We start from the raw sequence: 15,795 nt of genomic DNA, 5'->3' as shown, positions 1-15,795 counted from the left end.
TTGCCAGAATATATCCTACTCTGACAGGATTTTTAATGTAACAGGGAAAATCAACAACATCTGCCAAAAAATATAAATGGTGATTGATGCGTGAAACAACTTCTTTTACATGATATGTTTTTTATTGGTAATAGAGTGATTAATGCCTGATACTTTATTTTGCTAAACAAGCTTGAAAAATTAGGTTGTACAGCTTTAAAAATTTCAAATGCTAAAATAATAACATAAATACTCAAATGTAATTGGTAACCTTGATTAGTCTCAATAAATATTCACAATAATCTCAAGTATACTGTCATCATTTCAGCTAAAGAGGAAGAGAAGAGAATATCAGGAATTGCCCCTAAATCAGCGCCAGTGGTGGCAGCAACCCATACAAAGACAAAGGACGATGCTTACGATCAGTTCATGAGAGAAATGGAAGATTTAATATGAGGGAAAATAAAGGTAATTATCTCAGCATTCATTAATATGTTACTTGCATAACCGCCTTCAAAATAAAGGATGGTACTCTTCAATATATTCTAGATTAATGGAAGGAAATGAATTTAACCCTATCCCAGCTCACTAGACAATCGTATCCCTCAGAGCAATCTGCTCTTTGATTATAGATATTTGTTGGTTTAAAAGGAGGATTGTGAGAAGGATTAGTTTAAATATTTTGTAATTGTCCCTATCTATACAACATAACAGTAGCTCTAGTTATTTATGTGTACCTGTATGGTTTATGAGAGAATATATCAGTTATATCAATATGTGAAATGGATTATCTCCCTTCGTATGATGATATTCAATGTGTGGTTTACTTAACATTATGCCTATACATATAACTTCCAACACAGCATATTACACATTTGTGTTCAAATGTAAAATTTTAATATAGTAAGCTATGTTGAAAGACATGTATAATGGCAAATTATAAAAATCATGGAGGCAGTTTTATAGTTACTCATCTTTGAACGTTCCAAGGTAGGTTCAAACCCAATTTTCTTTGATTTATTATGGATTCATAATAAAAAAAAAAATTAAATAAATAGTGAATATGAATAGATCTACAAAATAAATTCAGAATGGAAACTTTAGTATTTTTCTTGAATGAATCTGGATGGAAAAGCTATCATAACAGGTACAATTGGGATACTCTCTGATTAAGCAGTTTGCAGAATCAAATGAATATTAGTGTTCCAATAGGTGCCTTTTCTTTAAAATTTGATGTTAAAAAGCAAATATCTATACATCACAATGTCCTATGACACATTCCCTTCTCCCCCTCCCCTGCCCCTCCAATTGACTCACGGTCAACTGGGACAGTTCATTCACATAATATATTATTAAACTGTATGTATCTGATGTTTATATTACACTAACTTGCTCAGGAAAAAACTTATTTGCCTTAAAAACATTTGCATTAAACAGATGTATTTTTTTAAAATTTAATTTTGATATTTTGGTTGAAACAATATCATAGTAATAAAGGTAATTTTATATACATGTATATATGAAGAAATTATACAATTGTACAATTTGGAAATGAGTATGGCGTTCATTATCACTGAACTAGTATATATTTGTTTAGGGGCCAGCTGAAGGACGCCTCCGGGTGCGGGAATTTCTCGCTACATTGAAGACCTGTTGGTGACCTTCTGCTGTTGTTTTTTTTTTTGGTCGGGTTGTTGTCTCTTTGACACATTCCCCATTTCCATTCTCAATTTTATAGTATTGATATATTTTGAACTCATTGCTTTTTTGCAAGTTGAAAATGGTCTTTTTTGGGTGAAAATCATGATAATTTGGCAAAGTTTACACGTGTAAATTACCTAGGATTGGTACAATAGTTAACTAACGGTTTTAACATCTATATTATTTATGAAACAAAATCAATAAAATAAAATAATTGACAAACACCTTTGATCATGAACTGCCACCCACCTAAGTACTTATGATAACAGCATGTCACCTATGTTAATTACATCCAAACTTGGTGTCAACTAATGATCTCTTTCATTACTCACCATAGAAGGGGATTAACCTAACATTAGGCTAAGTCAACAAGAGGAGGTATGAAAAAGGGTACTGGGTATAGGACAATGACACAGCAATCCATTGACATAATACCAATAATATCGTTAATAAGAGACATTTCAATTGTTTATACAAATATTAAAATATTCCAATCACTAAGAGTTTGTGCAGTAATCATTAATATTGCCAGACACATAAAATAACCTAGAACATTGTAACAATGTAATTTATGAGATTTCAAATGATAAAAAAAGGAGACAAATGGCATATTTTTTATGCCCCTGCTGAAGCAGAGTGGACATTAAGCTTGACCCTAGTCTGTCTGTACATCCTCAAATTGGCTTCCATTCTGTAACTTTAGTTTGCATCAAAAAAAATGTTATGAAACTTTATATTCATAGTTTTTTATTACCACAAAACTCAGATTGAATACGATTTGGGTAATGTGACTTTTACTATTCTTGTGTTATGTCCCTTTATAAGGTTATATGCAAGTGGGGGCATCATCTTGAAACATTTCCATTTTTAAAAAATCCATAATATCAGCTGATGTCAGTATTTTTAGGGTCAACCATTTAAACTTCAAAGTTCTCTGTTTACAAACATATGGAATTATGGTGACTAAGTCATTGAGGCAGCAACCCAAGAAAATTACAGGAAAAAAACACAGAAAAACACTAAATTTCATCTGAATCAGGATTTTTTATCAAGAGCCAAGAAATTTATTTGTTAAGAAAAGATATATTTTGTATTTATTTATTTATTAAACATTGAAATTCAAATGTAAGAAATAATTATTTGTGTTTTTTGTGGAATATAAATTTCACAATTCTTTCACTTGTTTAGAAATATTTAAAACCCTCTTCAAATGGATTAATAAGGTTAATAAAGTAGATGCTACTATTTAAAGTGTTCTGTATGTTGGCCATAAACCATAAATGAAAATTCTTTTCTTATGAATATAAATTATTCCTTAAATAAATTCCAGCTTTGTATAAAATATAACCTCGCCTTTTAAGTGTTTATATTTTGAATTCCCATTCTAATTATTGAGAATTAGATATCTATTCATTCTGTTTACTCTTTAGCTTGGCATTTTCAATGTCAAGGTCATGGCTATCAAAATAAATAGTGCCAGTTATTGCATGTATTGGCATAGGTGTCAGTTCAGCTAGGGTTGTATTGATATAGAAAATTAAAGAAATGTACATTTAAAAGGCTATTATTTAAACTTAGAATTATTTTTAATTATGGAATTTGCCTAATTTCTTATGCTTGAAATTTTTAATAAATTCCATGTTTATTCTGTATTATTATGTTTTGAGTGGTGAATAACACTTTCAATACTATGTATTTTGTATAGAAATTGTTGTGCGTGGCACAGTACATTCTATTGAAAATGTGCTTGTTTTTTTTATAATAGAAAGTGTTGTGCTCGGCACAGAACAATAAAATACAGAATATTTCAAGCACAAGAAATTAGGCTACTTCCATAATTAAAAATAATTGCAAGTTTAAATAATAGCCTGTTATATTACAATTTTGAAATTTGCTACTTGTAGATGAAGAATACAATAATATAATTAATTCATCTTTCATTTGTGACTTTTTCTTATCATTTTCTACAGTAACTGACTTTTGTACATTTAGTTAATAATCTCTCATTAAAGAACTAACTGAGAGAGAAGACATATATTAAAAACAAAAACTCTAAAAACTGTGCCTTTCATTCAACTGTAAAACCAGATATCATAAAGGAAATAAGTTTTACTTGTTTAGGGTCAGGTTAATAGTATATGGGATATATATGTCATTGATTTGTGTAAAATATAGATACATACAAAGGAGAAGTTATTGAATAAAGACCTTTTTTTATATCCTGTTGCAGACTGAGTTCTCTGCATACTAGCATGTTAAAACAATCAGAAATGATTGATATGCCAGTACCTGCTTGGTCAAAATATTACAAAACTGTAACTGTTTATTGCTGAAACCTGTCAATGGAATTGTAACTGGAAATGTCCTCATTTGATGGATCTTGTCTCCCACAGAATGTGCTGTTCAATCTTAATTTGACCAATGTAGATAAATATAATAGATTGTCGGGCACAGGACATTTGAGCGAAAAAATTAAAACTACTAGGGGACATTTGAGCGCCAACATTAGAGCCCATTTAGATAAAGAGAAAAAGCAATTCTATGAACAGTATTGTACAGGGGGTATATCTAGAGCCCATTACGTAGGTTCTCTAGGTTATAAATTCCAGACTAGAACAGACTTTTAACATTTGATTTACCCTTTTAGACTTTTAGTGCTGTATTTTAATTGAAAAGTTTTATATTGTTTTATGTTTTGCTAAAAAGAGTTACAAATATTTTGCTAAAATGGGCTTTGACAATTTTAATTTTCGCTAAAATGGGTTAAAATTCTAGCGATCAAACGTCCTATTTTTTTTCGCTCAAATGTCCTATCAATGCACTCAAATGTCCTCCTCCAAAATTGTCATCCATAGTATTATAGAATAGAGTTATCTTTCTTGAACAGGTGCTTGTTTGAACATGAATTTGAACTTGTTAATTATGGTCAATTGTTATTTATTAAATACATTAATGTGGTCTTTGTTGGGTTATTCCCTCAATTTTATGACCTGAACAGAATTATAATAAGTTGAAAGAATTATACAATTATAAAGATAATCCATATTATCTGATTTTTAAATATTTATGTCTTTTTTATGTAGAGCTGACAGTCATGTTATGTCTGCATGATTTATAGATATTTAAAGTACAATTCTTTGTCAATATTAATGCTACACAATTTTCAATAAATGAGCATGAATCAATATTACATGTCCTATGAAAATTGCTTTACATTCCTGTCTACTATATCACTACGTTTATTCCTACGTTTAAATCACATCTTGTTCAAATTTTTCATCAGAAAGTTTATTGAAATTTTAGTCGATTTTGTTTTGAAAAGTTGTTATCGAGATATGCTGTCCATTAAAGCCAAAGGCTGGCCTTAGTGGTTACATTTTAGGTTCCTTAAAAAGAGTATATTTATATTGTAAAGCAAAATTATATCCGGGTGAAATTTGATCCGGAGGAAAAAATGTCACATAAGTTGTTGTCATTTTTTTATCCGGAGGAAAATATTTCCCTGGGATATTTTTTCCTTTGCCGTGAAACTCTATCTGGGTAGTTAACTTATTGAATAGTTATTACAAAAAACTTATCCTTTACAAATACTATGAAATAATAATAGTGTATTTGAATTAAACCTATTTTGTAAAAAAAAAACAATGTATTATATTGAATGGGAATTATTTCACAATTTATCATTGAAAAAATTCAAGTAAATATCAAAATTATCATTAAACATAAGAAAGAAAATCAGAAATAATTTCAAAGATTGTAATGGTGAAATAATATCATGATTAAATAAGGTAAGTGAAATACATGTAAAAGTGAGTTGTTTTCAGATCTCAGTACACATATAAATTAAAACATAAAGGTAGAAATATAGTTGCATTACTACTGTTCACAGTAATGGAAGAATTTGATTATGATAATATTTTTAACTATATAAATAGTCTAGGGACAAAGATGTTTTTGTTGATTATATGGAAATCAGACAAATTATAGCATAGCAATATATTGGAACAAAAGCAATTTTAACACCTGGATAGTATTTACCTGTGAAATGTTATATGTCTTATTAAAAATTCATGTTGTTAGTCATATTGTTATATAAATGAATATATAAAAAATAAGATTCAAGGAAAAATTTCACTTTGAAATAGATTCAGGATTATATTATATTAATATCTTTAAAATATAAATTGTTCATAATTACCTCCCTTTGATAAATTATGCAAATTTGTTATACCTTTGTGAAACATTTTATAATTAAAGTCAGGTATATATTGATTGCGAGTAACTTACATACTAGGAAATGGGACTATATTTCACAAGGTTCTGTGAAATATGAAACGGCAAATATATAACGGTACATACTATCCGCATAACACAGATAGATTTTCACTCCTCTGGAAAAATTTTACCTGTGAAATACCATGCCTGGAAAAATATGACCGTGACAAATTATCCTCAGGATAAAATATCACAGAGGAAGAAATAAACCGTTACAATATCAATACCAGTAACAGTTTATTTCCATTACATGATAATTCCAAACTTCACCATTTGAACAATTTAGAGCAAATTAAAATTAAAGTCGCCTTTATAATATTAGGAGTATTCATGGAGTGAATTTGTGTCTGTTAGCCAAATGACAACTAATCATTGACGCTGGCCTACAGAAAACTTCTATTAATGCTCCTCTTGACCTATAATTTATGCGTCAGTGACCTTAACGATCCTTAAGTTATTTTCATGAATATATGTAGTCAAACTGTTTTAAACACAGGTTTTAATTGTGAAATTGGTTGCTTGCTAGACCTTAAATATTCTAAAACCCCTATTTTTAGTTTGATTATGCCCCTTCCGTAGTAGATTGGAGTGGACATTAGGTTTTCCCATGATTCATCTGTTCATCCAATATGCCCACATAAACAGGGGTCAGTTTTAAATTTTGGTGGTGTCACTTTTACCATTCTAGAGTTATGCCCCTTTATAAATGGGGAAAAAAATCTGTTTCTGTTTTCTAACTTTAGTTTCCCTTAACCAAATTTTATGAAACTTATGCACAATACTTATGAGAAAACACGGATCAAGTACAAATTTGTGTAACTTTACTGTTTAATACTTGAGTTATGTCCCTTTTTAATATGTCCATCATTGAAGTGAGTTATGTCCCTTTATAATCTGTCCATCATTGACGTGAGTTATGTCCCTTTATAATCTGTCCATCATTGAAGTGAGTTGTGTCCCTTTATAATCTGTCCATCATTGAAGTGAGTTATGTCCCTTTATAATCTGTCTAGCATGGAAGTGAGTTATGTCCCTTCATAATCTGTCCATCATTGTAGTGAGTTATATCCCTTTATAATCTGTCCATCATTGTAGTGAGTTATATCCCTTTATAATCTGTCCATCATTGAAGTGAGTTATGTCCCTTTATAATCTGTCCATCATTGAAGTGAGTTATGTCCCTTTATAATCTGCCATCATTGAAATGAGTTATGTCCCTTTATAATCTGTTCAACATTGAAGTGAGTTATCTCCCTTTGTTTTGATTGTTGCAGTGTGATTCATTATATCAATGAGCAAGGTGATATAATCTCAATGCTTGCTAGAACTAATTATATTTAATAAGTTGTTTTATATTATAAATCAGAAGTACTTGGATACATGATATGCTTTAAAACAGGAAAATATCAAATAAAGAAGTTTATTATTGCCTGCAGTGTAGGTGTGAAAAAAATGTTAAATAATAAGTCAAAAGATGACATAGTTCCTCTAGAGTTAAATATTGCAAATGAGGGTTATATCTTGACACATAACAATCAAGAAACTACTTGTTCATTTATCTTATATTTTCATACTGCATTTAGCATAAAGTAATTAGATAAATCAATAATTTGAAAATGTTTTATCAGAACTATGATGATTACATACAAACAAATTAGAGGTTTAATGAACTTCTGAATCAGATAAATAATATTTACAATAAGAAATACCAGGATCTTGTGTTATGATATAATTTAAATCTTAGGTTTTATTGATGTATAGTTTAAATCATGTGTGAATTATACCATACTAAAATCAACGGTATATAGCGGTACAAGTTACAGTTAACATTATAACTATTTCATTGGCCAACTCAAGTCTTAATTTTAAAACTTTCTGACTCATTTAGGTAAACAGTTTACATTTTAATATGTACACAATAACTCATCATGATATTTTATTTCTATAAGATTTTGGAGGGACCCATTTGATTATTTATTCATGCACTTAACTGTCAAACCTCAAAAAATATAACTTTAAACTGTTCTATAAAAGTAGGCCTTAAAGCTTTTATTAAATTAATATAGTTTTAAGAATTTCTAAGAAATTTTATATCTTAACTATGCAGGGGGTATCAATTATTTCTAACAGTAGGTCTTTTAAATACTTATAACAATTTTTTATATACAGCATGAAAGAATAAACTCATTTACATGGAGATAGATTTTTCATCAAGATTTGCCCTTTTTAGCTCATCTCACCAAAAGGGTCAATGAAGCCAAAACTGCCAGTCTACTTATTGAAGTTTCAAGATAACCAGATTATAATAAGAATTATAAAGAGCAACTCTTAGATACCTTTGAAGTATGCTTATTATGACAAGAACCGAAGTAATTGGAAAAGTTTGAAAAATATTTTAAAACACAATAATGAAACAATATTCATAAAATTCAATAATACATACCCACACCAGTTAATATGCAGACAGAATTATTTATTGTAAAAATTCAAATTTTACATTTGACTGACTGTCACCCCCCTCCCCCTTCTAAAATGACTACTGGTATCTCTTGTGGTGGCTAATCATTTGCCTCTAGATGGAATGGCAGACCAGTTATAATATTTTCTAAATGAAACAAAAACTGCAATTTGCTATTTCTCTCAATCGTGGTTTCTATTAAAAACCAGGTGAAGAGTGTCAAGTGTAGTTCTAACTTCCATTTTCTTTTTGTGTCAGCAGTTTTTTAATGCTATATAGATATAGGAAGATGTGGTGTGAGTGCCAATGAGACAACTCTCCATCCAAATAACAATTTAAAAATTAAACCATTATAGGTTAAAGTACGGCCTTCAACACGGAGCCTTGGCTCACACCGAACAACAAGCTATAAAGGGCCCCAAAATTACTAGTGTAAAACCATTCAAACGGGAAAACCAACGGTCTAATCTATATAAACAAAACGAGAAACGAGAAACACGTATATATTACATAAACAAACGACAACTACTGTACATCAGATTCCTGACTTAGGACAGGTGCAAACATTTGCAGCGGGATTAAACGTTTTAATGGGCCCAAACCTTCTCCCTTTTTCTGAAACAATAGCATAACATCACAACATAGAAAAACATACGATAAAATATCAATTGGCAGACTTAACTCAATCAAAAAACGTATGATTACACAATGAACGAATAAATTTGATCTGCGATATCTGAATACAAATGCACAGTTAATTAAATATTAGAGACAAACATTCATGACCAAAAGGCTAACAAAAAAAATTCAAACACACTGAGAAATATTTAACCAATCAATGTTCACTTTAGAAAAAAACCGGTTTTTTTATAATCTTGAAGTTTATACAAATGTTGTAAGAATAAGTGAAAAATTGAAGATATTACAAATAATCAAAGCTGGTATACAGCCAAGATCCATATAAATAAAAAATGACAAAAAAGCATTATAAACAGTATCAACAGGTCGAATTAACAAGAAAATACGATTTGAGAGTACTCGCAGTTACTGACAGCTAGTTAAAAGCCAAAACCAATTAATAGTAAAAAATCATGCATCAGAGACTAAAATCGACTAAAACACATCACAGAGATTTAGTATTTTAACGTCATTAATAGTCAAAGAAGACATGACTGTAAGCTGCCAAAAGATTGAAATTTGTTGTTTACAGTTATTTATCAATTAATTAGCTAATACCATAATCTAAGTTAAGTTTGGGGATTATGCGTATTGGAAAGCCAGAATGATGCCTACTTTTTTGTCCATACACACATGTATGCATGTATATAAGTACTGTGTTTTTGTGATTTCAATGGGTGGACAGTATAACACATAGCTTTTTATTTGTCAAATGTTCAAGCTTATTTACACATTATAATGTAAATATTTAAAAATATTCCAATTAAATCCATTAGTCATAAAAGATCTTAAGTCCTTTTAAAATTATTAAATTTAAACATTATAAAAGTACCATAAAGGGCGTATTCTGTTTATAAATGTATGCAAGTACTTTTAGGAGAACAGCAGCAAATATTTTAATATAACTGTAAATTTGTGTTTATATAATTTTTGTAATCCTCAAATCATTTTGAAGATTTAAGCAAACAGTGTTAATACTCTGTGTAAAGATTTTAAAGATCCTTTCAGGAGTGTTAAAAGTGCTGTTTTTATACTTTCAAACTCACGACCTCTTGGTAAAGTAATTTTAGCCACTACTGACCTAATTTTGATTATAGGAGAGTTAAATCTCTAAGTCTCTCCATATATATTAAGAACGGGCCAGTAGACATTTTCAATAAAACTCTCTCAAAAACAAAAGTCCCCTGTATGTTATAAATCCTTAAGAGAAAATCTCTACTGGTCTTCAAATAGGTTATAGTCTTATTAGTTAGATTATCATAATTTAAGTTTTAATAGCAGTCTGCACGGTTATCCACTAGTCCGATGCTTCAGACTAGTAAATATTGATTTGGACTAGAGAAAAGTTTCAAAATTTTATATAGTCATATAGGGACAAGTTTTGATATTTAGTTTCCAGACTAGTAGATGAAAACGTTTACAACTCTTCACAAGAGACCAAATGACACAGAAATTTACATCTATAGATCACTGTACAGCCTTCAAAAATGAGCAAAGCCCATACTGCATAGTCAGCTATACTAGTCTTGTATTCAACAAACCTGTCATGGAAGTGTAGCTTCCTCATGTGCATCTCAAATGGTGACAGATCATGTAATTAAAGAAGATTATATTCTTCAGGGCGACTAATTATTATCTTCAAGGTCCAATAAAAGGTAATATAAGGGATAGACATATCATTACCAGTAATTGGTCTCATAGTCTGACCTGTCCAAATGACCTAGGTTGTTATTATATTAGCATATTGAAAAGACCAATACTTTTATTATTCAAATTTGCTGAACTTGCGTAAAATAACTAATTAATCTGTTCTCCTTAAAGCAGGGCAGTCAGATTGAAAATATCTGACATATTAGTATTTTGATAGTCAGATACTTGGCTTGATTGTATGTTCTAATAATAGTTGAGTTTTAGTTCAATGTCATACAGCAGGTCAAATGTAGACAAACCTGAATCCATTTGAACTTTTATTCAAATGATCCAGTTTTATAGACCCGAGATAGACTATCTAAGTACTCCTAGGTGCTAAGTTTGTACACGGTTAACAGGTCCATCAGACTTATAGGTAAACCAAGACATACCATAGATTTTACTAGGGTTATTTATTATTCAAAATCAATAGAATATGTTTGATTAGGTGTAATTACATTTCTTTTATCAGTGCTAAGCATTTAATATCCTATTTAAATGATTTAACAGGAGAGGTATGACGTTAGTCTTCTTTACGAGTTTGGTCGTGACCGTCAGCTAGTTAATAAGACCGGGATATTTGTAGAAGGACATATGAATTATTAATTTCTATTGCACTTTTGAAATAATGAAAATGTTGATTTCACTTTGATTTATTGATATTAAGAATGTGAGAAGGGCCTAGTTAAAGTTTGATATTCTTCTCTTACGGTACTCACATGTCTAAACAAAACAGGGTTGAGAATATTTTTTACCTTTAATTAATTTGTCAGGTACATCTAGGAACAGTATATTAAGATACATGTTCCTGGGTACTTGTATCACATGTTTATATATTATTTCTTGAAGAAATTATGTGAGCTTCTGTTCTGCACTAACATGTTTTCTTAACATGAATACAATGATATGTTGGGATAAGGTTTATGTTTCATTGCCTAAAGTCAAAACAAGATGTGGATAAATTTCCTAACATTCTAAAATAGTTTTGAAGTTTTTTGTTGTTGCAAAAATATAGATTTTTATTAAAACTATGATAAAATTGAGAATGGAAATGGGGAATGTGTCAAAGAGACAACAACCCGTTCATAGAAAAAACAACAGCAGAAGGCCACCAACAGGTCTTCAATGTAGCAAGAAATTCCCGCACCCGGAGGCCTCTTTCAGATGGCCCCTAAACAAATATATACTAGTTCAGTGATAATGAACGCCATACTAATTTCCAAATTGTAAACACGAAACTAAATTTAAAATAATACAAGACTAACAAAGGCCAGAGGATCCTTACTTGGGACAGGCGCAAAAATGCGGCAGGGTTAAGCATGTTTGTGAGATCTCAACCACGCACATTAAAATTTAGTTCAAGAAAAGTCCGAGTCTGATGTCAGAATATGTAACCAAAGAAAATAAACAAAATGACAATAATACATAAATAACAACAGACTACTAGCAGTTAACTGACATGCCAGCTCCAGACTTCAATTAAACATTAATGTATAATATGTATGCAGTTTGAGAGTTGTCTCATTGGCAATCATTACCACATCTTTTTATTTATAATCCACATTTCCTGTTTTTTCTTAGCTGAAATTAGGAAGTGAATGAAATCTCATAAATTTATAGATATTTTGAGTGTAAAATAATGTAAAAAATTTTCAATATTGAATTTTAGTTATTTTTCACTAATTAATCATACTTTCTTTATTCTACAAATGGTTGATAGGCTAAAACAAAATCACACCTTTATTTATGATGTTTAACAGGACATGCATCAATTTTGAGTTTGACTCACAGTATAGGTACCTATCTATTGTTGAAGACGATAATGGTGACTTTTATGTGTCTTTTTGTTAGTCTTTGGGTTGTTGTCTCATTGATGTATATCCCACATCTTGGAATTTCATGTTTTGTAAACATTTCCTCCAAAAAATGTTATATTGATTATTTCTCTTTTTGCAGGACACAGTACAGAGAATAAATAATTCAAACATTGACTGGATTATCCCCCTTGGTTTAAAGATCAGCCATACCATGGAAGCCTTCTGTTTGTTTGTAAACACAGAAAACTATGTCACCAGACAAAAGCATGGATATTGATTTCAAATCAAGTGTTTTAACACAATATTTTCTCTTTATGTGATACTTGTGACTTATTTCTTGGAGATACAGACATTTGTTAATGATATCATGTACAGTTCTACAAAGTTCTGAGTGATTAAGGAAGTGTATCTGCTGTGAGGATTGTTTATGTTATTAATTCTAGTATGATTGAGTTTCCAAGTGAATCATTATGTTTATCATTTCATTGTTCTCAAAAGTTACTTAGCAAAAATCATTTAACTTTATAATATTTTGTTTGTATCTATGTCTGCATTAATATGTAATGTTTAAAGTAGACAAACTTCAAAATTTTATATTTTAACTTAATCACCCATAAATTAATCATATTTTGACCAGGAATTATTGAAAAACTCCCCTGTAATATCTTCTTAATCATGCCAATGACTGAATATTATGATTGTTTCAAAACAGAGGTTAATTCTTTTCATGAAAATGTACTAGCCCAAAAACAATAAATGCAAATTGAAAAAAACAAAAAAACACCTGCGTGTTTTCAATTAAATTTTTAATGTGTAGATAGTGTACTGCTTTTGGGCCAAATTATTAGAATTATAGAAAAGTTTACAAACACTAAATGAAAATATGGACAATTTATGTCAAGGTGTTAATAATTCAGTAATGAAGACCTACTGGTATGTTTTCCTGTCAGTCAATGTCATTAAACCAGTAGACCTTTCTGCATGAGTCTGGTAAATTTAAAAATTAAAATACTACCTTGTAAAGGTTTTTAGCCTCCCACAGTGTTCCAATAAGTTTCATAGTGTGTAAGTCCATTGTCATTTCACAGAATATACTTATGCAACCACTTTTTCGTCATTTTGTAAATGGCATTCAGTGAAATATCTTGATCGAAGGAACAAAAATCAGATAGAGAACCTAGAAATATATGGCTGTGAATAAATCACATTTTGGCTGGGTTGAGCTGAACACTTTTTATGGACACTTAAAATGCAGGGAATTGAGAAATTCGGAATAATTCACCGTCGCAGATCCAAAAAAGATCATAAGTGGGGGCCCATTGACTGCCGTAAGAGGGGGCCCACTCCCGCCACTCTTCAGTGATTCCCTATACAAGCAACCAAATTTTTTTCTCATAAGGACAAAAATCCTAAATCCGCCTCTGATTCAAATAGGAAGAAAACTTCTACTTTGAGTGTTATTTGAAGATCAGCATCTGTCTAGTATTGGGGTAATAAGTAATTCACAAAATCTGCTAAAACAATCGTATCTCAGGGGGTAACCATATCCACCTTTTGGGATATATCCCTGCATCAACCCAAAATAAGTATCCCATGAATAAAATTTAATCCATTATAGACAATAAGGATTACAAGATCTGGTTTATATTAACATCATTTCATATCATGGTCATGTTAAACAGTTCTTAAATGTTAAATGTTTGATAAGATAGTGTTAGGTTGAATGTTTTAGAATGAGTGCAGGAATTGATTAGAAATGGTTAAATTTTCATTAGGATTTATACTTATTTTGAGGGTCAGTTGTGGATGAAAAGTAGCTTGTCTTACCATTAAAATGTGTGAGACGTCTAAAATGTGTGGTTGTTTTTTAAACTTGAAAATTTTATGAAAAACTATGTGTACATATTATGTAGTGTTTACATAGAGCTTATGTATAAATTATAAGATATGAAATAAAACACAAATTTTAAAAAAAAGTTTGTTATAATTATGAAGAAGAGTTATTATGAATAGAGGAATAATTTAATCATGAAATTGTAAAATATGGAAAGGCTTCCAAAAAATGTTAATTTTATAAAATAATGAACAAATTTACAATCTCGTCTCTATGCACTTTAGAAATTTCACCTCTTAGTTATTTCACTTTCATGTTGTGTGCATGTGATAACATGAGGTCATTTTAACAAATTGTGCAGTTTTCCCTAAAATTCAAAAGGTTTTAGAGGTCTTAAGCAAATATCATAAAGAAATTTAAAGATATAATTACTGCTAACTAGCAGGCTAATGAGTAAAGAACATTGAAAGATGTTTTTCGATGGATTCCTGATGCTGTGTGATCTTAAATCTGAGAATTGACCATATTGTACCTTTTTGATATAAATCAATTGCCCATTGTTTCCCAGTAACTTCTTTTTAAACTACTTGACCTCCTTTCACCAAAGGGACAGGAATTATATTGGCCCTTTTTTGTCTCATTTTCTCAAGCTTTTTAACTTCTTATTCATTGCGTTGAAATTTATCTTATGAGTTCAATTTTAAAGAATTTAAAAAGTGTATTTATATTGCCATTCTAACTTCTAAACTGCATTTGTCAAACTTAGCACAAAAATAATAAAAATAAAATTTTAGGCTTGTTTTCAAATTTGTTACCAAACAATAATTTTTGTTTTGTCAACAATACAACAGATCAAGATGGGTTCTTGTTGTGGAGCAAATGTCAAATGACATTCACCAAAATGAAATGAAAAATTATTAATGTTATATTAAATGTTATTTTTGTCAAATTTTTATCAGTTGTCATATTTTAGTCAGTTTTGCCCTTCAAAATTCAGGAAGTTACAAAAACAATTTGACAACTGTTAAATTATAAAACTATGAACCTTCCAGGTTAATTAATTACATCATGTATAATTGTTATATTTAACTTCAAAATCTCAATAAGCACTAAGTATTTAAAAGATGAAATAACTCTTTTATTGTTGAAGCTATTATCTCGTACAAGAATAAAGGGAGATTTTTTGGTGTATATCAATGAGACAACAACCCAGTTACACAAAGTAAAAACATCAATAAAGGGCAACCTTCAGTCCTCAACAAAAGACTTGTATGACTAAACATAAAATATCAATGAGATGTCATAAAAACCTTATTTTCTGGATATTAAAAATATACTGATTTGTTTAAAACAACCACTGACTT

At 29.9% G+C, this 15,795-nt stretch overlaps 1 protein-coding gene across 1 annotated transcript in view; it reads left to right on the top strand.

Annotated features, from left to right (window-relative positions):
* Positions 1–14,544, top strand: part of LOC134726028 (WW domain-binding protein 11-like) — a 32,648-nt gene extending 18,104 nt beyond the window's left edge. The window contains exons 14-15 of the mRNA XM_063590391.1: positions 308–447; positions 12,737–14,544. Of these exons, the coding sequence (XP_063446461.1) occupies positions 308–435 (128 nt within the window). The 3' untranslated portion in view covers positions 436–447; positions 12,737–14,544. The remainder of the gene's footprint in view (positions 1–307; positions 448–12,736) is intronic.
* Positions 14,545–15,795: the final 1,251 nt, after the last annotated feature.

Source organism: Mytilus trossulus, chromosome 7, assembly GCF_036588685.1.
Source record: "Mytilus trossulus isolate FHL-02 chromosome 7, PNRI_Mtr1.1.1.hap1, whole genome shotgun sequence".
In the NCBI taxonomy this organism is placed as follows: Eukaryota; Metazoa; Mollusca; class Bivalvia; order Mytilida; family Mytilidae; genus Mytilus; species Mytilus trossulus.
This window is presented reverse-complemented; position numbering and strand designations above follow the sequence as displayed.